The 27,022-nt window shown below is 42.5% G+C and overlaps 1 protein-coding gene across 1 annotated transcript in view; it reads left to right on the forward strand.

Annotated features, from left to right (window-relative positions):
- The first annotated feature begins 582 nt into the window (after positions 1-582).
- kdm6a (lysine (K)-specific demethylase 6A) overlaps positions 583-27,022 on the forward strand; it is a 39,482-nt gene continuing 13,042 nt past the window's right edge. The window contains 12 exon segments of the mRNA XM_063887545.1: positions 583-1,134; positions 1,283-1,346; positions 4,764-4,872; positions 5,408-5,457; positions 8,372-8,430; positions 14,453-14,573; positions 19,975-20,029; positions 20,707-20,741; positions 21,792-21,885; positions 23,935-24,061; positions 25,515-25,613; positions 26,116-26,335. Coding sequence (XP_063743615.1) covers positions 1,004-1,134; positions 1,283-1,346; positions 4,764-4,872; positions 5,408-5,457; positions 8,372-8,430; positions 14,453-14,573; positions 19,975-20,029; positions 20,707-20,741; positions 21,792-21,885; positions 23,935-24,061; positions 25,515-25,613; positions 26,116-26,335 — 1,164 coding nt within the window. The 5' untranslated portion in view covers positions 583-1,003.

A 27,022-nucleotide genomic window follows, 5' to 3' on the forward strand; every position in this document is an offset into this window, starting at 1 on the left:
AATAAGAATATTTAGATCATCTATTCATCAAAACACTAACAAGCAGATAGGAGTGTACAAAAAAAGCAGAAAGATAACAAATGTGTGGCCAATGTAAGACGATAACAATACCCCTGAACAATTCTGCTCACACTACCTTATTACAATTAAATTAGAATTCAAAAAAATGCAACTACTTTGCATACTTGTATAATGTACTTAGTATCCATCTATCCATCACTCCATCTCTCTCTCTCCCTCTCTATCTATCTATCTATCTATCTATCTATCTATCTCTCTATCTCTCTATCTATCTATCTATCTATCTATCTATCTCTCTATCCCTCTATCCCTCTATCTATCTATCTATCTATCTATCTATCTATCTATCTATCTATCTATCCTGTATTTATGCAACGTTGCAACAAACATAGTTGACAGCCAAGTCAAACATGACATCTATTCTAACCAATGGGTAGCCTTAAACCACAGTTACGTAATCATGATACAGCGTGAGGAACCTATCACAGGTAAGAAGGCGGGTCTTGGAGAAGCTCATTTCAATGTGTGCGTGCGCGTGTTCGTAGGCGTGCTCGCAACACACAAGCTGGGGAAGACGGTCACATGACTGCAGATGCCGGTCGCTGATTGGCTCAGACGCGCAGAGGGCGTGTCGTACGGTGGCGGCGTGCGTTTGCCTATGTGACACAATTACAACAACTTTGAGCCGATGGTTTGGGGGAAGTTTACGATATTACCAAGTAAACACTCCCTCCTAAAAACCCAACATTACACCAACTTCATGCATAGAAAGGCACTGGAATACACGCCGTGTTTTGAAGTACAATGAGGAGTGTGGAAGGTAACTTGAAGGGATCATTTCCTTGAGGATTTGGGCAAGAATTGGGCAAGAATTTAGTCGCTAACGCCCCGATTTTAGTCCTGGATATCCGTGCAAAAACTCTCGTTGTTAGTGCATTCTCTTGGAGTTTCTCGGTGTTGTCGATATTCCCATTTCTTCCCCATGAAACCGTGTGCTGCTGCTCGGAGCCTTGCTGGTAATGACGAGGAGAAAATGGCGTCGGGAACAGATATCGAAGAGGACTTTCCGAAGCTCACAGCGCAGGAGAAACAGAGTTTGCACGGCACTGACAGGTTAGATGATGCAAAAATGTAAACTCTATAACCAGTTTTATTTGTGCATTGTGTATTTTTCTGCACACAGTTTGCAACAACACCTATAAATGCACCCTGGAAGTAGTAATACGGAACCGCCTGTGTGTTGTCTGTCCTCTACTTGCAGTTCACTGTTTGGATTTCATAGGCTTCAAGAAGATGGCGCCAGAACGAAGGCCTTGCTGTTAAAGGTATGCAATGGAATAGGAACAAAGATGCAAAGATACATAAAATGCAAAGGCTTTTACTGTCATACGCACAGTGGTTACAGTTTAGTTATGGCAATGGAAAGCTAAAGTCCCAGACTCCTCCAACAATGCAACATAGATAAATAGATATACTTTATCCATCCTAAACAGCAGCAGTGTGGTCAAGCATTACACATGAGTTAAAATGTTTAAAAGGTAAAATAGGATACAAAAATATTAGAAATGAACAGTATCATTAGCAGCAAACCTTTACATATGTAAAGTAGAAAATGCATTTACCAGTGTCTAAATAATACAGAATATAAACAAAATACTGAATCCAGTTGAATACAATTTCTCTAAGCACCAGAAAAGTATAGAAATATACTACACTAACCTATAGACATTGGGTAATATATACATTACAATTGTATATTGTAGAACAATAATATATATAAGACATACAATTTAAAAATAATGCAAAATTATGTTATGTTATGTTTCAAGACCAATGTGCAACACAGTCTCCCCACACATTGGTGCATATGACACCAGAAATAAGTGGCACAGACAGGGTTGGCCTGTAACATTATTTTGTGAGGGTATACTTTCAGTCATGCACTCAGTTAATGCCATGTTTATGGCTGTCCTTTATCATACTATCCACATCATAACATAAAACCTATACTATCTGTTTGTTGGATCTTCCTTCTTACATGACATGACACATTATGAAACGACTACAGTGCATTCATGCAATGTTAAGCAATAATGAAGGGGCCGAAATAGTACAATTGGAGGTCAATATGATCTCCAACCTGCGTTGAATCCGGGGTTGAGACAGAATAGTTGCTGGTTCTACTCTATGGCCTGATATTAAGTGATTCTCAAACAGTATTGCTATTAACACAATGAAAGGCAGGCTTGCAGATTAGTCTTTCAACGTTTTATGTTGTATGTTATGTTGGAGCAGCTTGGGACTTTAGATTTCCATTGCCATAACACTGTAGCTACTTTGCATATGACAATGAACCTCTTTGAATCTTGAATATGTGAATGTGTGCAGAAATCATGTGTTGGCTAAACTAAGGGGATTCATTAGTAGGAGAGGTTAACACCTTGATGCCTGACTGTTATACGTGATTTGATGCAGTATAGTAATGAGCCCCAGGTAAAGGGTGATTGCACACTAACTTAATCTGTGTAAGAAAGACGTTAACGTTGACAGAAATGTTGTAATTTAACCAAAACAATCCGTTTCCTCCTCGACACACTGGGTTAGCTCCCTCTGTTAGCATGTAGCAGATAGCTACTCAGCGGTGTCTCCTTCCTCCTGTCGCAAATATAGCTGCTATTTCACCACTTAGCTGACAATATCAAGCGGATAACAAGTCGTTTTTAAGGGATTAGAAAATAAGTCCTGCTTGACTTGTCCTCAGATAGCGGTGACGGGAATACAATACCCAGCTAATGTTTGCTAGCTAGCTAGCAGCGGTTGCTAAGCTAATCTCCATTCGCATAGAACCATATCACGTAGAATGCGTTCAGGGTTCGTAACAAAGGTGATCGATTTATTAAACGGGCTTAATAATATGCAAAGTGCTCTGAGCAACCGTGTGCATGCAGCCCATGTTAGCATGCCTGTGCTTGGTGTGTGTCTGCAACATGTGGCTCCTGGGTTTCCTCCTGAAGGGTTAGCTGGTTGTTTTGTTAGTGTTCATTCAGTTTAGGCTCAGCATGCACTCATTTAATGCCATTTTTGTGGCTGTCCTTTGTACCTTGAAGCACATCATGCAGTCCTACTATCCACATCATAACATACACACTTATACTATCTCATGTGGTATTTTTATTCTAATAGTGCATGTACTGTATGAGGCTGTGTCATGTTAAAGAGATAGCTATATAATAGATAATAGCCATGCACTCGGTCAATGATGTTTTTATGGCTATCCTTCATACTTTGCTGAACAGTCAACTCAGGCCAATTATCATTAACATCATACAACTGTAACATTATCATTTTTAATTGTGGGATATTCTTTCCTGGCAAGAACAAGGCATACTTCATTCCTTACTGAAAATTCAGTAACACAGCATGTATAGGACTGCGTCACATTAAATAATGATCACCGTTGGAATATATTCATATTGATACCAACTTCCCTTTACACCCTCTCTCTGGACTCTGCCATTGTAATATGTTGGGGAAGGGAGAAGATTAGTTCAGCATTAGTTGGAGTTTAAACTCATGCAGTGTCAACAATAAATAAAGGGAATCATACGGCTGTAAACCTAGGAAAGATGAAGTGTTTTAGTCCTAAGTTTGTCAGTCTGTTTCCAGTTTATCTCGCATACTAGTTGATCCATCGGCATTATATTTTTGGTGCACCTTTTGTTATTGTATGTTGAATGACCTCTTATGGTCGCGATGATGAACACTGTTGGATGTTTATACTGTCATTTGGCTCCTTTGAGCCGGCTGCTCGGGGCTGCTAGTGATCAACAGCTGCTTAAGTTGCAAACCCATTTCTGGCAATCGGCTAGTCTATAAACTAGCCTTACATAGTCTTTTTCAGGCCTAATTTGGCAATTTTCGTAGCTCACAAACCAACATGTTTGTCTCATTTATCTCCTGATGGGACAATTGAGTGCGGGTAAATCTTGAAAACAAACTTGCTGTAAATCTACAGCCCTAATGTAGTGTTCTGTTTTGGAGGATGCAGGTGTATGTTTTATTTTTTTGCTGCATCACACTCTGCAGAATGCTCAGCTCGGTCTGAGCTAACCCCTGTAGCACAAATTAATTTGTAAAAGAGCAGCCTTGCACAAAGCCAGTGCTTCCAAGATGTGCGTTATAGTGCACGCTGTTTGTTTGCTGTATGAGGAAACGGTATTTGTGTGAATGATTCATGTTGTAGCCTAAAATACACTTTCCTAACACAAAGCTTGAAAGTTTTAGTTGTTGTTTTATTTTAGAGATGGTAAAGGTCAACAGAATTAGCTATGATGCTCTGTTAACATATAATCATCCTTTTTAAGGGTTTGAGATTTTCCTATGACATGCATTATTGTGTGGTCTCTTAGTCAAACACAGAAATTCACACTGTAATTATTCCTCTTCTGTGGCTTCATTATGGGCTATCTGAGTCATTTGTTTAGCCATTGATAAACTACAGACTGAGAAGAGCCTTTATCTGGTTCTATGCAAAACAGCCCTGCTGTTTGGAAACGCACCCATTGATAGTATATCAGTGTGTCGTCACCACCTTAGCTTTTAGCTTAGCATTAAGATCAAGCTATGATTTGAGTTTGGTTGCCATATCAAGTCTTTATAACGTGATGTTTTGCATAGGTTCTTTTAACCATTTGTGTACTGTAGCATCCTTTTACACCTCACTGTTATGTCTCTCTCTTCAGGCTGTTAGCTGCTACGATGCCCTCATCCTGAAAGCAGAAGGGAAAGTGGACCCAGACATTTTCTGTCAGCTGGGCCACTTCAACCTGCTGCTGGAGGACTATCAGAAAGGTGAGAGTCTCTATCTGTAGATCCTCCTGCTTCTTGTGTTTCTACCTGGCCCCCGTTTCTTCCTAAATCTCATTATTTCCTGATCTTCTTATCTGACTTTATTACTGTGTGAAAGAGCTTCATGGTATCAGTTGCAATTGATATTTAATAAATACTGTCACAATCTGAACCGTCCTATAAAAAGCATTTATTAGTTTGGATGTTATTATCATTATTAAACGTTTAATCGTAGACTATCTTAATCAGATGCCAGTTTTTAAAAGGTAGTGTTGAGCCCTGTGTGATTTATAAAGTCCACTTTGTGGAAGCTTACCCATGAAGAATAGCATGAAGACTTGCTCGATAGTTTTCCATTAGAAGTAATTCAGTCTGTGCTGTTGTTGTTTTGATAACACTCCTAAAAAACAGCTGACAAATGTTGCTCGTTGGAGAGAGTTAAAGTGTAGCTTGATTATCTTGAGCATTTAACATGTCACTAACTGTTCCTTGTCTTGTGTTTCTCTCCTTTCTGTGTCACATCTCAACATTTTCCCAGCATTATCTGCATACCAGAGGTACTTCAGTTTACAGTCGGACTACTGGAAGGTGAGTTTACTCGATTCGACATGATATACAACAGTGAATATTACTGGCACTGTGTCTTGAGAAGCCGCAATCTTCTTTACTGGCATTTTTATACTCTGCTGTTTGTTGGCAGGACTCAAAAGGTTTGAGCCAATGCCTGACATCATCTGAGCCCAACATGTTTGGTTTAAAAAACACTTATTTCTACAGTCAGACATCCTGTTATTCAAAGCACAGAAACCAACACTTGCTTTTCATCCCCGTCAGACTTGCAGCCATCCTCACTTGTTGCTTTTAAGTGTTAGTCTAGTCTTCAGAAAGGGAAACACAGCATTATATAAGCCAGTTTAGCTTGGTAAACTACTTGTTAAAGGTCATTGTTCTGGCGCAGTGACCTTAAACTGGTTCCCTTTAATGCAATGTTCACCCAGTGTAAATGTAAACATCATCGGCCCCTCCTAAAGCTGCAACTCGACAACGTGATGCTTTAATTGTTAAACTACAAAGTGACCATGAAATCGTTTAATTGTACATGCAAAGCACCAAGTGGACTCTTACAGTATGTAATGTTTTGATAAGCGTTTGCTGGTGAAGCAAAGAGTTCTGTGTTTGCAATAAATAAAAAGATGTTAGCCAACAGATTGAGCTTGTTATGCTAAACCTTAACCATGGAAAGTAGTTGAGGCTACAATTGGCTCAGATATGTCCTGCCGCTTGCCTGTGACGTTGAAAGTGAGCTGATGTTAGCTTGAAGTAGTTGTCGTCGCCACCGAAGAAGGATCGCCCCTGACGTCGTTTTTGAACTTGTGGCTTTCGCGGCATTCCTGCAGAAACCTAAGGCTTGTAGAGTGCATGAAGACCAGGCTACTAAAACCCAGTCCGTCTGATAACTTGAGACAGACTGCTGCTGTAGCAGTGGCTGAGCTTTGGTGGTTGGTGTTGTATTAAAGCTACTGTTTTGCTGAACTCCTGTAGGGTTATCAGGCACACCTCGGTCATACCTGATAAAACAGTGTGCTTTCAGGACCTGTGTGTCTTAACGATGCTTTGTAGGGCGATGTTAATAGGAGCAGTGTATAAAATAACACTACTTTTATTAATCCCCTAGTGTTAGGAGCAGTGGGCTGCCATATGTACGGCGACTTGCTCAGGGACACCGCGGTAGCACTTGGTCTTTCGGAGACTTGAACTGGTGACCTTCCAGTTCCCAGGGACTGTGTATGTTGAAGTTCGCAACAGCGTTGTCTCCACCATCATGCCCAATTTCACTTTATATTGTAGTGTGTGTTATTAATTGATCAGTTGAGTGATGGTTTTGTTTGGCCCTGATACTTTATACACCTTAAGTTAACTCGGCTATATAGCATTTAGCTTAACTGCTTCTTGTACAGTGGATCTTTCAAGGTTTCAGTTTTATTTGCAGGAATATTTCCCCCAGTTTAAATGGCCCCCACTTGATTTCATATAGCCTGGAGTTAAATGGTCCGATCAGCTGTGATGTGACAGCGTCCAGCCTGTCCTCTGCAGGCCCTCGGTGTGGATGAATGAGCTCGTCTTAGTTTGATGTTTCCCTGTTTGGAGTGGCCATTAGACAGAGGTGCTGAGAGCTGGATAGTGATTAGACCTGACAGCTCTGGGCTCTTCAGCTTTGCAGGTCTCCACAGTGCATTGAGGGTGTGAGGGCCAACCCTCGGCAGGCTTTTTCTGTAGCAGTGGTGACGTAGAATAGACTGAGTTGATGAGGTTGACCATGTAAGGCTCTAAGTGGGCTCCTAACGGGAAAGATGTGTCCAAACCAATGATGTTAATCATGGAAAAGCATAGAGAGCTGCAGGAATGACTCCTGAAAGCAAGAAATGAGTCAGCATTTTACCACTTACTGTCCCTTAGTCTCAATGTCAATGGTTTTCTGAATGTATTTTTGGTTGTTAGCCTGAAACAAGGTCTGTGTTTAACACCTTTAGCTTAGCGGTGTTGACGTGAAGTCATGTGACCGTGCTGTAGTTCCTTTATAGCCCAACATTAGCCTCCTTTAGCTTAGCAGTGGTGACGTGGAGTCATGTGACCGTGCTGTAGTTCCTTTATAGCCCAACATTAGCCGCCTTTAGCTTAGCGGTGGAGACGTGAAGTCATGTGACCGTGCTGTAGTTCCTTTATAGCCCAACATTAGCCTCCTTTAGCTTAGCAGTGGTGACGTGAAGTCATGTGACCGTGCTGTAGTTCCTTTATAGCCCAACATTAGCTTCCTTTAGCTTAGCAGTGGTGACGTGAAGTCATGTGACCGTGCTGTAGTTCCTCTATAGCCCAACATTAGCCTCCTTTTAGCTTAGCGGTGGAGACGTGAAGTCATGTGACCGTGCTGTAGTTCCTTTATAGCCCAACATTAGCCGCCTTTAGCTTAGCGGTGGTGACGTGAAGTCATGTGACTGTGCTGTAGTTCCTTTATAGCCCAACATTAGCTTCCTTTAGCTTAGCAGTGGTGACGTGAAGTCATGTGACCGTGCTGTAGTTCCTTTATAGCCCAACATTAGCCTCCTTTAGCTTAGCGGTGGTGACGTGAAGTCATGTGACCGTGCTGTAGTTCCTTTATAGCCCAACATTAGCCTCCTTTAGCTTAGCGGTGGAGACGTGAAGTCATGTGACTGTGCTGTAGTTCCTTTATAGCCCAACATTAGCCTCCTTTAGCTTAGCGGTGGAGACGTGAAGTCATGTGACCTGTGCTGTAGTTCCTTTATAGCCCAACATTAGCTTGTTACTTGTGCAAAATATAATTATGCTGTGACCATTGATTGTCTTTTTTGGTATTTATGTTCATATCAATATGTAATATGTTGGGCAAACTGTTCACTCTCACAGGTACAGGTTTGTTACACTCAATGTGTCAATGAAGAAGTCTAGTACTGCTTTTTGTAACAATGTCCTATTCTTTTTTCAGAATGCTGCCTTTTTATATGGCCTCGGCATGGTTTACTTCCATTTCAACGCTTTTCAGTGGTAAGTGCTTTTTACAAGACAGATTTCTTTTCTTCATTGCATGCATCGCAGTCGCCAATTTTATGTTGATTTTGTTTCTTTCTTTGTGTTTTAAAATCTGGGTGGTTAATCAAAGATTTTGTCCCTCTGTGGGTTTGATACAGCATTGGATCCAGATTGTGTTTAGCGTAGCACAAACATTGCAAATAGAGATATATGCTAGCATTACTTCTTTTAAAGGTGGTTTTAATTCATTGAAAGCCATCATAGTTATGTGTTTACTAACTGGTGTACCACTTCTGCGGAAACTGAATGAACCAGCATGGTTTCATTGCACATGAGGCCCAATTTAGTTTAAATGTCATCATCTGTGTGCACATTGTGTGGTGTTAATTGCGGAATGGACATTTTTTTTTTGGCTAGGCTCCAATGCATATTCTCCTTTAGAAACTCAAAGTAGAGAAGCAACAGGTAGAGCTAGAAGCTGAATGCTACAGGTGAGCTCTCTTCAGGGTTCTTGTGCAGGACATGATATTTAAGTTTGTACTCGTGATTGTTTTTGTTCTGTGCAAACATTTAGATTCCTCATACCCTTAATTATGGCTGCGTTCCATTCCAGTGAGCCAGCGTGCTCTGTTTTTCTTCCTGCTTAGAGTTGATGTGTTTATGAAGTGTAGTGTTGAGGCATCCATTGCACAATAAATGGTTGCAAAACAGTAGCAGGGAAATGTGTGTTGTGTGGCAGATCTTATTGTGACAAATGCACACACTGTAGTGTTCTCAGATGAACCCTCTAACCAAGTGAACAGATGAAAGAGGCTCCGTATGTCACGCTGTGGCTCGGCATCATCTCGCTTCCCATGCTACCTTAAGGGATGATTTTCTGCTGCTTAAGCTACCACAATGAGACTACTAGTTGGTCTATTCTCTCAGTTTAAGCTCGGCTTTTAAAGGTTCAAAGCCATGTTGGTATTATTACCTCCCTGTAATGTTTGTTCTTTTTCTCAATGATCTGCTGATTGATTTCTAGATTCGTAGTTTGGTCTATAAATATTGGAAAGAAAGTGGAAAGAATCCATCCAAGGAGATGTATTTAAAGCAACAGTATGTAATAGTTCTTCCTTTTTAAATAACGTTGATGCCACGCTTACATTTAGACTTGTAAACAGGAGAATATTGTCTCTCTAAGTCTTACTGGTTACCAGGGTTTACAATCTCCTCCTAGTAGAGGTGTGTAATCCTTTGAGGCTCTAGGGTGTTTTGGGGTGACACTGGATCATATTTTACGGACAGTTTCCCCCCTTATGTCCCAACCCTCCGCGAATAACAGTCTCCTGATGAACAGAGTTACTTGTTCTTGCTAAAGTATCGCACCACGTTAGCTGTTAGCTCAGTTAGCTGTTAGCTCAGTTAGCTGTTAGCTCAGTTAGCTGTTAGCTCTGTTAGCTGTTAGCTCAGTTAGCTGTTAGCTCAGTTAGCTGTGCTGCAAGGACAGGGAGCTTGAATCACCAGAGCATGTGTTAATACCACTAGCAATGAAAGGGAGGATTGCTGGTGGGAGCCACATCAGTTTTGTGCCAGAAACAGAGGCAGGTGGCTAACTGAACTGGGTTAGTAATATCAGCTGAGTTTCTATTTCTTGCGTATGGCACTTGCTTGATGTTTAGCTGGGTTAGCTATGAAGGAAAAGGGCAATTTGTGATGTTTCATAGGTGATGTACTCATAACAAAAGCACGTGTAACACTAAAGCTGTTCAGTCTGGAAATGTAGGGATGCTTAACCACAAAACTACCACTTGATTCATGTCTCTTTAAATGTCTGCAATTTTTACATGCAAAATGACATACATGATTCATTGTTTTTTTTAAATAGTCGACAAAAATCATTCTTTAGTCCACTTATAGCTGCAGTTCAAACTAGATTCCTACTATTTAGCTAGTTTGCTTGCAGAACTACTCAGAAAAAGAGAGCATTCCAGTATTTTTCTTGTTTTATTGTCCAGACGGACCTTATTTTTTACCCACTGGGGCTCGGTTCCTCGTGGGACTCGTGCTGTCAGACGTCGGCTTTTAATCAAACAGATTTATTTTGGAATTACACCGTGTGCATTGAACCCAGCCTCTCCGTCCCACTGGGAGCAGAGAACCACAGACGGGCTCCCTAACAGCCTTTTACTTGTAGCTTTAGGAGCTACGATTGGCTAGATCATATTCACCAGCTTCTTTTTATTACATTAAGCCTGTACAGAGTGACGGGTCAACATTTCATTACTCTGCCACAGCACAGTCACACACGCACAGTTTTATTATTGAAGTCTGGCAGCTTAATAAGGGGACTTTTTATTGTATTTGATTGCTATTGAACTTGTCATCTTGTCTCTGATTCTCACTGTTGGCTCTTTGACATGGATAGAGCCAACTGTTTGCTTTTCCTGTAGCTTGAGCTCTTATTAAATATCTTGGGATTGTGCACATTTAAGACCATAATGATGCATTAGTTGTATCTTCCATTTCATTTCCCATTGAAGCCGTTTTTTCCTGCTAATTTCACATGTGAAAACCTTAGTTCTGGTTCTGATCTGAGACACTTTGACTCCTCCAGTTTCTGACACCTTCCTGCACCTCTCTTGGCTTGCCGTCAACCACCTCCTCCTCCTCTTCCTCCTCTTCAGTTTTTCCTGCTCCCCCTCGTCAATGACCTTGACGGCCTCCAGTGTTGTGGCCCTGCCAAGTTTGAGTGTCCCCGGCTCTGAGGCCCGGGAATGTGTTAATGGGGGAAGGGAGGGTGTCCTGTTGGGTTTGCCAGGATGGATTACGTCAGTGTGAGGCCCACAGGAATGCTGAGCTGTCAGATGGTGAATGTTTCTGGGCTGGAGAGGCGTTCAGACCAAATATTCAGCTTTTTATAGTGTATATACTGTGTTAATTTCATGCAGAATACATCGAGACGCTCGAGTGATGCCATCATGTTTTATGATACTGTTCGGACTTCCAAAAACACTGCATTATGGCCTCAACAAGGATCCCTGTTAGCTTTAGCATGAGCTATTCTTCCTGGGGTCCACACACATGCAGCCAAACACACATTTTATTTATGCATTTTGTATTATCACATGCAAAGATCTGGGGAGCTTAGTAGTGCAATTATGGATGTTAGTCAATGTGAGAACGGAGATGCATGAAAAAAAGTTGACCTTTTACCCAGATTTTTTGCATATGTCATTTCTTTATTTAATAGTAGACAGTTTTCCTTATATTAAAATATGTAAAGTCATACCATAACATTGCTTTCATTATCACATATCATTGAATAGTATTAGCACAGATTTTATTTCCCAGATTGTTGCCAAAACACAAGGCTAGTGTCACGGTTAATCGCATCTAAAACAAGCTTTGCCCAGGACAATATTACTGTAGAAATATCCCGCACATCTTCTGCCATAAATCTCAAATACTACCCCAAAATGCATCCTCATAATGGAGCTAGATGTTGTGTTCTTTGGCTGGCCTTTTCCCTGAAGATCTGCAGTTGTTTTGCTGCCCTTTCCCAAGGAAGCAGTATTCCTCCGCTCATCGTTTGGCTGCCATACGCCGCGTGTCACAACCGATCCTGTCCAAGCATTCTCACTATGGATCCTGCCAGTGAGGGAGGAGAGGGGGAACACTGAAGGAGATAAACGGGGAGGAGGCCGGGGGCAATGAGTTCAGTTGTGGGGGGGGGGGCACAGGGGCTTCATGCTGACATGCTATTGTTGTCATAGCTACACAATGAGTGGGTTTAATAGAAGTGGGTTTCTCTCCGTAGACGAGTTAATTTCAGTTTTATTAACAGGAGTTTATTGCTAACGCGACAGAAGTGTTTCAGCTCTTATCTGGCACATGCTTCCACATCAGAAGACAGCGGTCAGAGAGCGGATAAACTCTGCCGACACGACGCCACTCATTTCAAACGTCCACCATAAAGTCCGTCGGTGCTGAAATATCAAACAAATGTCCCGGTTTTACTCTAACGTTTCCCAACAAGCTGTCCGAGGTAGAAGAACCTCCTGGTTACTTTCTTTTTCATTAAAAACATGTAGTTAGTTAATGACGTTGATTCTTGTAGTTGACCTAACATACGCTCTTGTTTAAGTGAAGGTTCTCCGTGTATGCAGACGACATTACTATTGAATGAGTACATTTGAAAAGAACGGCCTGTATCTTTTTCCCCTTAAAAAAACAAAACAAGACAGTGGTTTTTTGTCGATTTCTAAGACATCTAGCTGATATATTTCCCATCATGCATGCACGTATCATCCATCTCTTCAGTCATTGAGGTTAAATAACTGACAGCTGGTCGTTGGGGAAGAGGACACTGAATCTCCCAGTTAAAGCTCCTCATCACGGTTAGAAGCTTATCATCGGAAAAGCCCTGCATCAAGACTTCAGGGATTTGACGGCTGGGAAGTAATTCAGACTGGGAAGCTAACATTAGCTCAAGCAGCTAAAAATAGTGCTGAGTCAGCCATTACATCTACTCTGAAGCTCTCTTGTCATCCAGGTTTGGAAGTTTTAAACTGAGACAGAAGAAAAAACATAGAAGCATAAACCTTCATTTTCCTTTTCAGTGTTTTGTGAAGCAAAGTCTTTCCTCTACTTGTTTTATTTATCTAGTTGCATGTCCATTACCTTCATCCCATCACTGTGAAGCGTTGAGGAGCCCACACAGAGCAGCCTCACTTCTTTACCTGGGGCCACGCTCGTTGGCAGGCAGCTCCGCCTTCCATATTTGCATATTGAAATTCAACTGCAACACAGGCAAAATTAAAATAACGACAACTCTTTTTAAAGCCTGCTTTGAATGCAAATGCCTGTGTTCAGATGTCATTATCCAAATAAGGTTTCCAGATACAGATCTCATGTGGACACCAGGTGAGAATCAGGAGTCTCACAAGTGGAAATGACTCCAATTGTTAATTAACAGTGTTTGATGTTAACATCTACATGACAAATAAACTGAGATCTTTGTCATGATTATCTTAAAAACTATAATTATCATACAGCGTTATCACCATAAGGATCTCACATGTCTTATAGCACTCTAGTATCTGCCTTTTGTCCTTGTGTTTTATCTGTAGACCGTGCAGCCACACGCTTTTAGTTATATACGTCTTATTTCTGTATTGAGTCATTAATACGTTATGTTTTGACGGATTACTTCAAAGCAATTCGTTTCAGTTCTTTGCCTTTTATGGACGATTTTGTGACTTTTTTGATAAACTGAACAAACCTTTATGTCAACAACTATGATGTCAGTAAGATTTGGTTAGGTCAGAGCTATTGGATATTACATACATCAACTCGGGTGTGCAAAATAAACTTCTGGTTGTAAAATTGAAGTTGTGTAATTATCCGTACCAGCCATGGGAAACAGAAGCAGGTAATTATTGATATCAAGCATTCCTGTTTTGCATGCGTTTAACTACTCTGTTAGCCAGATAAGAAGTCTGATTGGGTACCTTTTGCATTAACATGTTAATCTAATTTAGCTCTAGTCCTGCGAAGAGGTTGGTGTCTGACGCTCCATTTGACACCATCTTCATATTTCTTGAGTCATTATACAGAGATATTGTTTTCTGGAGACACTTTAAGACGTTACGGGGAAATTTGCAGTTTGGTTTCAGGGCGCCCACAGTTTTACTAAACCCTGGTAAAGAAACTGCATCCTGTTGCTTTAATGTGGCCCTGACTATCTGGAGATGCATTTGCACCTTCTGGTTAGAAAACCTCTCAAAGCACCTCTGGGGATTGTTTTAAAAATGGGTACTAAGAGTCTTATGATGTCTGACACCTTTTCACAGTCATCTTAAGTATCAATAGTGACATTTGGTGTCTGGTGGGTGCTTGTGAAACCACCTCTGAGTAAAAGTCATGTTCTCTGTGGTAGTACAATGAGTGTAGAAGTGATACCTGCAGAAGGTGGATCAGTTTCAGTTTCTAAAGTGATATTAATCTCAATATTGTCTCTCTTTATTAACCGCTCTCTGTTTCTGTGTATTTCCAGGGCGATCAAGGCGTTCCAGGAGGTGCTCTACGTCAACCCCAGCTTCTCCAGAGCTAAAGAGATCCACCTGAGACTGGGACTCATGTTTAAAGTCAACACAGACTACGAGTCGAGCTTAAAGGTAAGACTAAGGGGGTTGGAAATCATGTCGTTGTGTTTGCTTTTGGGTTCAGATCACGGCCGGGTCAAAGAGGGTCTGATAACCCGCTTTAGAAGCTGCTATGAGTTCCCTTTCATCAACATATCCTGTGTCTGTTTCAAGGTTATAAAGGAGTGTGATGTACGTCACGATGGGTGCAATGATTTATCTTTGGACTGATCCATTGAATATATATTACCCGGTTGAAACAAAACCCTGGATATGCAATGCATTGAATCAAGGGGATTGTAAAATAAATACTTCCTGAAATGCATGTCAGGCTCCACCCTATTTGTGGGGATTTTTTGGCTATGATTTTTGTCTGATATTTCAATTGGAATACGATTACCGGAATTGGAGGGATTGATCGTTTTTGCATTGTCATTCTCATTTTTACAGGATCTCTACAAAACAAAACCTTTTGAGGCGTCTGTATAATAAAATGCAAGAACATCAATGCAATTCTGCAGTCTGGATGTTGCTCAGTCCACCGTTGATGACATTTCCAATAATAATGCAGCCTTTGTAGTATCACAGAATTGAGCTGTAGCTTTGGACTTGGAGTCGTCGTCCTCCAATCTGTGTGTGTCTGTGTTTATCCTCCTGAGCATCTATTTTAGAGGCGTGTACACGAGTGAATGTGTGTGTGAATGCAGTTATTTAATAACAAGGATGACCTTGCTTTTGCAAAGGACCAGAGAAACCATTTAAACCTGAAAGTGTGCCCTCTGATCCGTAACCCCTTTATTTACAATGCTTAATGTGCATGTTGTGCTGCCCTTAAGGAACCTAACAAGGTGTACTTTTACCCAGCATATGTTCCATTACTATTTTACACTCCTGTCCTGCAGTCTTTGTAGATCTCAGTTTAAATACTGAAGAAACACGCCCCGTTTCCTCTTTCTACTCTTGAGTGAACAGCATTATCAGGGGATCATTTTTCACTCCTGCAGTCTGCATTGTAAAGCTGCTGTCTGGTCTTAGACAGTCCTTCCTTCCTTCCTTCCTCTCTGCTCCTCAGAGGAACAAAGGCTGCAGGATCCTCTGTGTGCTGACCCCTGTGAGATTCAGCTGCTCCTGACTCCCTTGATGGAAACACTGATATCTGATCCTGGGCTTTGTCCCACTACAGACTTACAGTCACAGGAATTTCTATCATGCATACTTTTGAGGGTTGCAGACAGGGCTGGCCAAGCATGGAGCTGTGTCTTCCCTCGGTGCACTGTGAACACCTTTGCAGTGTGTGTAGTGTTGGGTTAAATCGAACGTGCACGCTGTACCCTCACAGGAAGTGACGATCACCGCTGTTAGCAAGCAACGCTATCATTCGCGGTACCAATTCAGTGCCGATTGCTCAATTAACACAATTTGATTAAAGTGGTCTCCTTCTCTGACTCCACAGAAGTGATTAATTGGACTAAATTGGGTGTTTTATCGTCATTAAATCAACTAAACGCTTCCTAACTCGCTATTTCTTAGAGCTACTTCTACACGAGTTGATATGAAATTGATGGAGAGCGTAATTGCAACGCTATAGTTGTGGATTGTACGTGTTCAAGAAGAGTGTGTGTGTGTAGGAAATGAGGCAGTGTGTGTAAATCTGTGTGTTAAAGCGTGTGCTGGTTCAGTATTGAGCTGCACGTGCTGCACGTCCTCACTTTATCTCTGAGGAGCCCCTCCCTCTTCAGTCTGGATCGTTGCCAGCTGCACACACGCGCACACACACGGCTGCCCCACTTCTCTACAGGGATGGTGTGTGTGCACGTTAGAAGAGCAGTGATTGAATAAAGGTAGGAGAGGGAGGGATGAGAGAAAGGAACATAAAGGAAGAGAATGTAGGATGCTGGTCCCATAATGCTCCCTCCTCATTTATCCTTCTCTCCTTTTGAGCACATTGGCCAGAGCAAGAGGTTTTAAATGTCTCATTTGTCCTTCCAAACCCTAGCGATATTCACTTTAGTATGACAAACCGAGAAGAGCAGGATGTTTCCATATTAGAGCCTCTGAAAACAGCATGTCCTGACACCAGGAAAAAAGCCTTTAGATATGAATGAACTAAATAGTCTTTTTAATAAAAGTGATTGATAGTCATGTAATTGTTGCAGCTCTGCTTCAGCAGCAACACAACCAATATATATGGCAATAGCAGCCAGGTTTGACATTCAATCACATCTACCTTTTACTCTTTACCCATAATATGCACATCCGGCTGCAACTAATGCCTCCTTTCATTGATTGATATGCCAATTCATTGCCAGATCAATCAGAAAAGTTTCCTTGAAGTCCAGACTGATGTCTTTAAATGCCTTTATCCATTTATTTACCTTTATATGATATAAAACGGGTACGTGCATGATGCGTCCATTTTTGAGAGGTTTAAAACTGCATTTTCTGATGTTTCTTGCATCAAAAAAAACAACCAATGATCATTTAGTTAAAGATGCACCCATAGGATAACTTTCAGCTCCACCAGGACAGGGCTGATTCCCTCACTAGCTGCTAGTTCAGCCAATGAGAGGAGGAGGAAGCAGAGAGTGTGTGTGTGTGTTGGTAAGGTGATGAGTCGGCTGTCTCTGCTGAGCCGTGCAGAGCTTTGAGGTGTGTGTGTGTGTGTGTGTGTGTGTGTGTGTGTGTGTGTGTGTGTGTGTGTGTGTGTGTGTGTGTGTGTGTGTGTGTGTGTGTGTGTGTGTGTGTGTGTGTGTGTGTGTGTGTGTGTGTGTGTGTGTGTGTGTGTGTGTGTGTGTGTGTGTGTGTGTGTGTGTGTGTGTGTGTGTGTGTGTGTGTGTGTGTGTGTGTGTGTGTGTGTGTGTGTTCCAGTTTTGAGGTATTGTGTGTCATCTCTCTGCGCTCTCCACTGCAGCCGTCTGCTGAATAGTAATCAGTGACACCAGGATAGGAGAAGGAGGGGGGGGGAGAGAGGAAGGAGGATAGCAGGAAAGAGAGGGGGAGGCGAGACAGGAGGAGGGAGGGAGGGAGAGAGAAGGAGGGAGGAATGCCAAGCTGACAATCCTGCTGCATTATCTGCCTGGTGGCAGAGCAAGTGTGAAAGACAAGGAAGGGAAGGATAGCAGATCTACAGGAGGATGGGGATGTGCCTGCAATATAGGTAATGCATTTCTGTGTGTGTGTGTGTGTGTGCGCTGACATTTAGGCATGTGTGTCTGATGTTCATAGCATAAAAGGAGTCTATTTTAAGCAAGGTGTGTGTGTGCAGCTCCATTGATATCTGCCTTGAAGCGATTCTCTCTCCTCCTCTGAAATGCCGCCCGGTCGCCCGGTGCAGTACAGCGTGTTCTCTGCCTCTCTGAGCTGCAGTTCCTCCTGTGTGTTTCCAGGATGTGATGCAGAGCTGGGAGTTTTTACTGACCCAGATAAGAGGACGTGTCTCTGCCAGTGTCCGTTTTTTAAAGTGCTTGACGTCGTGTGTGGCTTCACGCTGCAGCTTTTATTAGCTGCAACAGAACCTGTCACCTTGGATCCACCTATGGGTGCCTGAGGACTCCCTGTGCACCCTAACAGGAGCAGACACCTCGCTTGGATTCTGAGATTTTCAGTCCATCCAGTGCTGCACGTTAAATTGAAATCTAAATTGCGATAGTTTTGAAATGGCAGGAGGCACAGTACTTGTTAAAAGGCTCAACAGGATCTGAATGAAGCAATTGCTTATCTTTTCCTAAATCCTGCAGACCTGTTATCCTCTCAGGTGCATTCAGGAGTATCTAACTCAGCTTTGCACACTTTAAGTACACTAAAATGAAACATGAGACAGGAAAGTAGTGCCTATTGCCATGTCAACATCAGAGCTGCAAACGATTAGTCAATTAACAACTAGTTTATTGACAGAAAAACACATTTTAAGGTATTTCTTGATGCACAAATCTAATAGATTGACCTTAAAATGGGATGCTTTTCTGTTTCTATATCAACAAAGTGACATGGTTATGTTTAACACTGACATCAGGGATCACCTTGGACTTATAGGAACTGAATTGAACTTTTTTTATTTACAGTTTTCTGATTACAAATCATCGCTCAACACAGTCTTCCTGCTCCCTCTGTTCAGGGGCTTGCAGGAGTATCTTTGTCTTGCACATTTCTGATGCAACACTCTGAAACCTTATGCTGTTTTTCCGTAAACAGCGACCATGCATACAAAATACATCTCAAATAGAGCTCATTTGTGCAAGATTTAGCATTTAGTTCCTTTCCATCTGCAGTTCCTGAGGTCAGAATCATGGCTTACTGCCATGTCAACATCAGAGCTGCAACGCTAAGTCAGATGAAGTTCAGAGAGTAATGATGGGTTGCTACTTGGAGAATTGATTGACACTTTTTAATGCAGTTTCCAGCCTCTCAAATACGGGGATTTCCTCCTTTTTTCTTCCAGATATCTCATTAAAGTGAATATATTTGGCTTTCGGAGAGACGATATTACCTTGGACTTTTAGAAACAAAGATGGACATTTTGAGTTTTTTCTGACATTTTAAGGAGAAAGAAGAGTCAGTTATGAAAAGCTTTCTTCTTTATCCATTCAGGAGCTTGTGGGGGTTTCTTTGTTTGCACATTTCTGATGCACTACAGTCGAACAGGAGGTCAGAATATGTCCGCTCATCACCAAGAGCTGTAACAATTGGTCAATAATCGATAAGTGCATAGACTGATGTATAAAAGCTTGATTATATATCAATTATTTGAGTAAAGAGTGTTAGAAAAAGGCAGTTTTCAGCCTCAAAGTCCTGCTTTCCTCTCTTTAGTTCTTAATAAAGTGGTATCTTTGTGCCTTGGACTGAAAATATAAGACATTTAAAGACATCACCTTGGATGCTGGGAAATTGCAATGGGAATTGTTCACTTGTTTTTAGACATTCATTGAGAATATGAATCAGTAATGGCAATAAATGTTCATCGCAACTCTAGCCAACATGTGAGGGAGGTGAGGAAGTTGTATTGCAGCTCAAAGGGGGGTCAGGAGTCAGAAGAGGAGTCCCTGAGAGCGCCTCTGTAGCTGTGTGATGCGTTCAGGGGCTAATCGGTCCATTGACCCAGGTTGAAATATTAGCTGGGAGCATGCCACGCCTCGGCAGCCAGACTAAGCCTCGACAGACATCTGTCTTACCCGGCACCTGTCCTCACTTCACACGATGGGATCAGATGCAACCGCTGGATTTCAGCAATGTGTCGCCTCGTTTGACTCGAGGAGGGAGGGATGGATGGAGAGAGGAGGATATTTAATGGTTCTCAGTCTCCTGCAGGGTTCATTCATGGCTTTATATTGTAGTAAAGCAGATAGAAGCAGAACTGTTCCTGGTTTCTCTGCATCCAAGTTTATATATTTCTGGTTCTGCTTGATAATAAAATGCTCGTTCTGTTTCCTCTCTGCAGCATTTTCAGCTGGCTTTGATCGACTCCAATCTCTGCACTTTGTCCAAAGCTGAAAGTAAGTCCCATCAGTTATAATTAGCTCATGCTGCTGCTGGGTAATGCGATACTAGATTTGATGCAGCGGCCTGTCAGCTGTTAATAACACACACTACACACACACACACGTCTTTAAGGACGCAGGAATATTTCTGCAGAGCAGTTTTTCCTCTCCGCTGACGTTCCCCTGCTGACTCTAACCGAGACTGGGGTTGCCAAGGAGACGGTACATGAAGAGAGAGAACTGGAAGTGCTTACACACACACACAGACACACACAGACACACACACACACACACACACACACACACACACACACACACACACACACACACACACACTCTGGGGATACTGTCCCACTCCCCCTCCCATCTGCACTCCATACTGTTTGCAATCTGTCCCCACTGAGCTCCACGGGTTGACTCTGTAGTATCCAGGATTTGTTTAGACCCTCTTTTTGACCTGTATATATCCTAATATACACATTTATGTTTTCTATTATGGTGGGTGCATCTTTACTTAAACTCCTCATCTTAATAGAACTATTTTAACCCTATTTTTTTATCTTTTTACGAGACATTTTTACTCTTAACTTCTTGTATTTGTTTTTGTTTGGAACAAATTTCACAAACCAAATTCCCCCGGGATAAAAAAAAAGTTCCTAATTTATCTTATCTTTCTGTTTTTTCCTCCACAGTTCAGTTCCACATTGCTCATTTGTATGAGATCCAGGTAAGCAATCCTATTTGTACAAATTCTCTTTTATTATATTGTTGTAATTGAACAACCTCTCAGATAGGGTCTTTGTTGTAGACCGCTCTGGAGGGAAAACCCAACATTGTCTCTCATTCTTTCTGAAGGTTTTTGTTATTTTGTCAGCTCTTACTGTGTATTTCAGAATACATTGAACCTACTAAAATGACCACCTGTGTGTTGCACCATTTACACCAGTGATTTATTACATTTAGCCTCCCATTCCCGTGCTGGTTTGAATGTAATAATGCATGCACAAGTCCCAGTAGCATTCTTTTTTATATACCTATGTATTAACAAGTAAACGAGTAAGGTAGGTGATGAGCCTGAGATGCTCGGCACTAGTTGAAGCTTCTTAGTCCTTAAGTTGAGTTGAGTGGAAGTGATCATTGATATGTTTCAGTGTGTGTCCTCCGTCTGCAGGACGTCATTAGTGGAGGCAGGAAGGAGCCGCTCTGTCATTTATGTTCCCTGAGTGTCTGTGTTTACCCCGTGGTGTCTTTATGGTGTGCAGACAGGAAGATGCTCGGACCAGACAAGGAGTGTGTGCATTCGACCACACACACACACACACACACACACACACACACACACACACACACACACACACACACACACACACACACTTGCAGCTCCATGGTCTGTAGGCCGTGTTTGAGCTGATAAGGAGAACATTCAGTCTGAGGACACACACACACACTCACTCACCTCCACGAACGGGTTCAGAACCAAGGTCAGCGAGGTCGGCGAGTTAAAACAAACACTGGGCTCACCTCCGACCAGATCAGGTTTCCCCAAAACACAAAGCGTGCGCGCACACACACACTTAAACCTGCCAGACGTGTTGAGTCTGGCCTGTCCTCTTCTTCGCTGACCCTCCCCCGTGTGTGTGTGTGTGTGGGGCTGGGCATTACGAGTGTGAGGAGGTCTTAAGACTCTTTGTGTCCGTCCAGAAAGAACCATAAAACCCTGACCCTCCTGTCTGGCTCTCAACTCTTCGTCCCCTCGTTTTTCTCTCTCCCCCTGCAGAAGAAATACAGAGCGGCGAAGGAAGCGTATGACAGTCTGCTGCAGACGGAGAGTCTTCCTGCTCAGGTGAAGGCGACCACTCTGCAACAACTGGGTGAGTGTCCTCCGCTCTTATTGGCTCATACTGTCCTCTGCACATGTGGAAATGTGTGTGTATGGCTTCAGGAAGTGATCATGCATAATACTGTAATGTTTAGGGAGGAATTGCATCATGCTGTGGATTTGTGGTCATCTCTTATTTCACATAGTTTCTGCCGGCTTTCAGAGCGTGTGTGTGTGTGTGTGTGTGTGTGTGTGTGTGTGTGCGCTGCAAACAGAGCATTGTTTTCTGCTGCTCCCTTCCCCCACACTGTCCACACACATGCCCCCAAGTGCAAATTGCATGTGTGTTTTTGCTAACTAACATGAAGCTACACACACGTGCATATCACTCCGTCGTGTTGGATTGATGTTTGAATTTCTATTTCAATAACTGTTCTGTGAGTCATCAAGTAGTGTAATACAAAAACACCAGTGTAGCCTCATGCTTATGTGCACAAACACAGGCATTAAACACAATTAACTGACAGAAAAAAAGCTGCGAAGCATTCACCTTTTTATTTAAGACATTGAATTTCTAAACTAGGATTAAACGTTGAACCTTTTCGATACAAAGAAGGCGTTCATGACAGTCCTGTAGCAAAAGAGAGGTGATGCAGCTGGTGTTTTCATGCCTTTTGCATTCTCTCTTAAGTGTCTTAAGTGTCAGCCTGTAAACATATGCAATGCTTTGTAAAGTAGGATGCTTGAGGATGCAGGTCTGTCTTCAGAGCAACAGTCAGCTGCTTTTGGCTGAAATTAAAGGGTAGCTTTCCAGATTCAAACACACTTCAATGTAACGCTGTAGATCTACAGTGTTGTGCATGTACTGCATTATTCTGCTGAACTGTGAGAGGGTGTTTAGTACCTGTTTTCAAATATGAGGAAGCTCCAATTGTGTATCAGAGGATCATTTCTTCTGGTGGTTTCTCTGAAATTGTAGGCAGTGCTTTGAGACAGAAGGGTTTGCTTTTGTGCAGATGCATCAACTACTCTTTAAGATCACCTTCAATATCCCAGCTCAGAAACTATAGAGGCAGCTAGGAGGTTATATCTAAACACACACACACACACACACACACACACACACACACACACACACACACACACACACACACACACACACACACACACACACACTTTCCCATGCAAATGCAGAGAGATTTCTCCTCCCCTGTGTAGACCCCTCCCTCCCTCTCCCATTTCTTACAACCATTCCCAGTCTAGCTTGCAGAGGTTGTCATGGCGACCTGTGTAGCTTGCCACAGGTGTAGTGTGTGTGTGTGTGTGTGTGTTTGTGTGTTTTCTGAGCGGTTGTTAATGTGCTGTAAATTACCCATCGCTGCACAGTGTGTGTTTCTGCACTCCTGTAGTGGAGAAGGGGGGAGGTGTTAAAGGCTGTAAGGCTGTGTGTGTGTGTGTGTGGAACAGCCCCCCCCATCTTTGGTTGTAGAGCTGTAGGAGGAGGGGGCGCTTGTTTTGTTTATCAGTGTTATCTACGGTTGGAAGAGGATCTTTATCTCCTCCATCAAAGGGACTCCTTTTATTACCCTGGTTGTTCTGCTGCCACGGTACAGATAAAGTTAGGTATTTTTTTGGAGGTGCATCTTTGTGGTTCTGGTAAACCATGTGTCATTTCTAGGGCTTTTATTGTGAAAGGGAGAATGGGGAGGAAACACCAGAAGACTTAATGTATGGGTCGATTGGATGCAGCAGATCTGGGTAATTTATAATTTAGCAGTCAAGCATTTCTGCCACTTTGATAGGAAGAAGGAGCCTCTATTTAACTGTATTCTTAGCCAAGCCTGTAATCCCAATTTAAAACTTGGGGAATTCACAAGTATGCTCCTTAAGATTCCATAACTGCTACACCACTAATCTGATCCACTTGCACATCAGACGGATTTCAAAACTCTTACCTGTTTTAGCTTTGGGCCTCATTCTGCAGTTGCATGCAAGGCCTTCCACTCAGTACGCTGGTGCTACCTTAGGAGCTTGAGATGTTGTATAAGTGGTGTTTGATCTCCATGTCTCAGCCCCTGATCCCTTCCCTGTCCTCCTCCAGGCTGGATGCATCACACGGTGGAGCAGCTGGGGGATAAAGGCAACAAGGACAGCTATGCCATCCAGTGTCTGCAGAAGTCTCTAGAAGCAGACCCAAACTCGGGCCAGTCCTGGTACTTTCTCGGCAGGTAAGGAACTTGTGTGTGTGTGTGTGTGTGTGTGTGTGTGTGTGTGTGGTGTGTGTGTGTGTGTGGTGTGTGTGTCCAGATTACACTGTTTGTTTTACCTAGAGGCCTGCCAGTGATCATATCTGTGCTATGTGAGCTGTTGTTGGTGCACCCTCAGCCCAACACAAGTTCTCCTTTTCCTGCACCGTTTGAATCTGGTTTCTCCTGGGGGGCAAATAACACACTGAATGCATTGAAGCGGATAAGCATACACACCCCCCCCCCTCGAGGTCCATGCTGTCCCTTTTTAGGTGTTAGCTAGGCTTGGCTACATCCTGGTTATTAAAACGCTGCATGGCGGTGTTGTTCTGTTGTCTCCTGCACACATACATGTAGTATGACCCTCTGTTCAGTGACCCCTCCTTTCACTGTCATGCTTTATACGAACCACTTCACTATAGGATGTAGTTCAGGAGCTGGGGTGTAACTCAACTGCAAAAAAACACACCTACTGCCAATGCATATTTAACTGGAAGATCTACATTTCATCTCTGTCCTGTGAGTGCTGTTTGACATGCATGCTTCAGTGTTGCTGACCTGCAACCGTTGAGTTTCCAACTCATTTAAGATCCTTTCAAGCTGTTTTATAATCATTGAGGTTGTATTTTATGGCTGTGCAGGGCTGCAAATGTGTTCATTTGTTCAATTTGTGTGTGAGCGTTGTACAGAATCAGCTCGAAAAGCTCTATTGTGCAGTGGTCACAGCCAGGTGCTCAATAATGTTGTATGTGAGTAGGTTGAAGAAGAGTCGTGCAGCAGGTCATTGGGTTTGGTTTAGAAGTGGTGATTTGATGCATGGATCGATACCAAAATCAATCTGGATCGATGTGTTGATTCAATGATCAAAGAGCTGATGGTAGGGATGCTAAGGGAATAATCCATGCATGCATCGGCTTTGGACAGTCGACTCGTTGCACTGAATTCTCACTGAAGGTTTCCTCCGTGTCTAACCTTCTTATTGCATATTGTGTCTTTGAATTCAGACGCTTAACTCTACCTGTGTTTATCTGATCCAACTCAACTCCTGTTGGTGCATGCAATAGAAAGGTGCAGGAATGAGTCCTACAACTCAGAAATGAGTTACCATTTTAGTAATTAGTTTTTGAACATGTTTTTAGTCTGAAGACGAGTAGAAATAAGGTCTGTTAAGTTTCTAAATGAGACAACTAAAGCTTTAAGTTGAATCTGTGTCTCTAAGCGTACTTAGCATCAAAGTGTGCTTAAAGATTTAAAAGTACGGCGCTGTATGGTCTGCTTTTATACATCTAATTTAAAGAATAGAATAGAAAAACTGGGGATATATAACCCTATCAAAGTTCATATCCTCTAGTCAAACCGCATTTTATGTTTGCATGCTATCAGAAGTTAACCATGCTTTTGTCTCTCGTATCTAAAGCCTTGTCTCTCCCTCCAGGTGCTACTCCAGTATAGGGAAGGTGCAGGATGCCTTCATCTCTTACCGTCAGTCCATCGATAAGTCAGAGGCCAGTGCTGACACCTGGTGCTCCATAGGGTAAGAAGACAGCCTAAAACTGAACGGATAATGTGTTTGTTATCAAATGGGTCATAAAGTGTGCTAACATCCATCCATGACTTGTTTTGGAGACTCTCTTTCTGCATTATTTCACCAGCTGGAGTTGGTTAATAATGTTCCTCTTGCCTAACTTACCTTTGTCTGTGGATGTAAACGTACTGATTTGTCACAGATTGGGTAAAAAAGTGAGGAAATATGAACAAATGTGTGTATGCGCTGCAGGGTTAGCCAATAAAAAGGCAGACTTTGTGTCACACTTTATCGGTGAAAGACGGCGAATACTGGATGCAGAAACCCCAATTAACCTGTTGAAGGGTGCAGTGTGCTCAGGGCGCCAGTGGCTACAGGAAGCGGTACGAGACGATCTATAGATAGACAAATTAAGGTTAGGGTATGTCCTCTGAGAGTTGGGATGCCTCAGAAAGATAGAGACTTGAATCCTGCAAGATGACAGAGCATCCCCTCCCCTTTCTGCCTGCAGGGTGCTGTACCAGCAGCAGAACCAGCCTATGGATGCTCTGCAGGCCTACATCTGTGCCGTTCAGCTGGACCACAGCCACGCCGCCGCCTGGATGGACCTGGGCACCCTGTACGAGTCTTGCGGGCAGCCGCACGACGCCATCAAGTGCTACATCAACGCCACGCGCAGCAAAGCCTGCCTCAACACGGCAGCGCTCACTCAGCGCATCAAGCTGCTGCAGGTAGGCTCGCACTGCGGTCACCGTGGACCCAGACCCAAAGGATTATGTGAGAAATGTATAGAACTGATCCTCCGCACATAGAAACTGTGGGGTGTTAACCTGCATATGTTAGATAAGTGTTGTGTTAATTAGAATTATAGCTTAGTTTTGGGAGTGTTTTTGGGGGAAATTGAGGATTCTGGATCCATTTCAGGACCAAATATAGCAGTTTTATACCGTATTTGTACTTTCGTTGGACTGATTTTGACTACCACGAGTAGTGTTGCAACCATTGGATATAAATACAAGTTTTTTCCTCTAAATAAATATGCAATCTGTCCAATCCAAAATGTGTCAAAATCAGTCCCAATATTCCCACTTTCTAGTTGAAACTTCCATATTTGATCCTGAAAATGTCAGAAAGGGACAATGCATCCTCCATAACCTCCGAAAATTCTCCAAAACTGTCCAATTCGGGCATTTTTTAACTATAGTCCACATATCTATACTGCTAATGTATGCTAATTAGCACAACTTATGCTAATTGTGTAAACTGCCCAACATATGCACGTTAGCATCCGGCAGTTTGTATGAGCTGGAGACCCCAACTATACGTTTCTAACATAAAACTTTGTGGTATTTAATATTTCCTGATTCATGATAGGACTCTATGAGCTGCAACTAGACTGTTTAATCAACCAGCACTGT

The sequence above is a fragment of the Eleginops maclovinus genome, chromosome 7, assembly GCF_036324505.1.
Source record: "Eleginops maclovinus isolate JMC-PN-2008 ecotype Puerto Natales chromosome 7, JC_Emac_rtc_rv5, whole genome shotgun sequence".
NCBI lineage: Eukaryota > Metazoa > Chordata > Actinopteri > Perciformes > Eleginopidae > Eleginops > Eleginops maclovinus.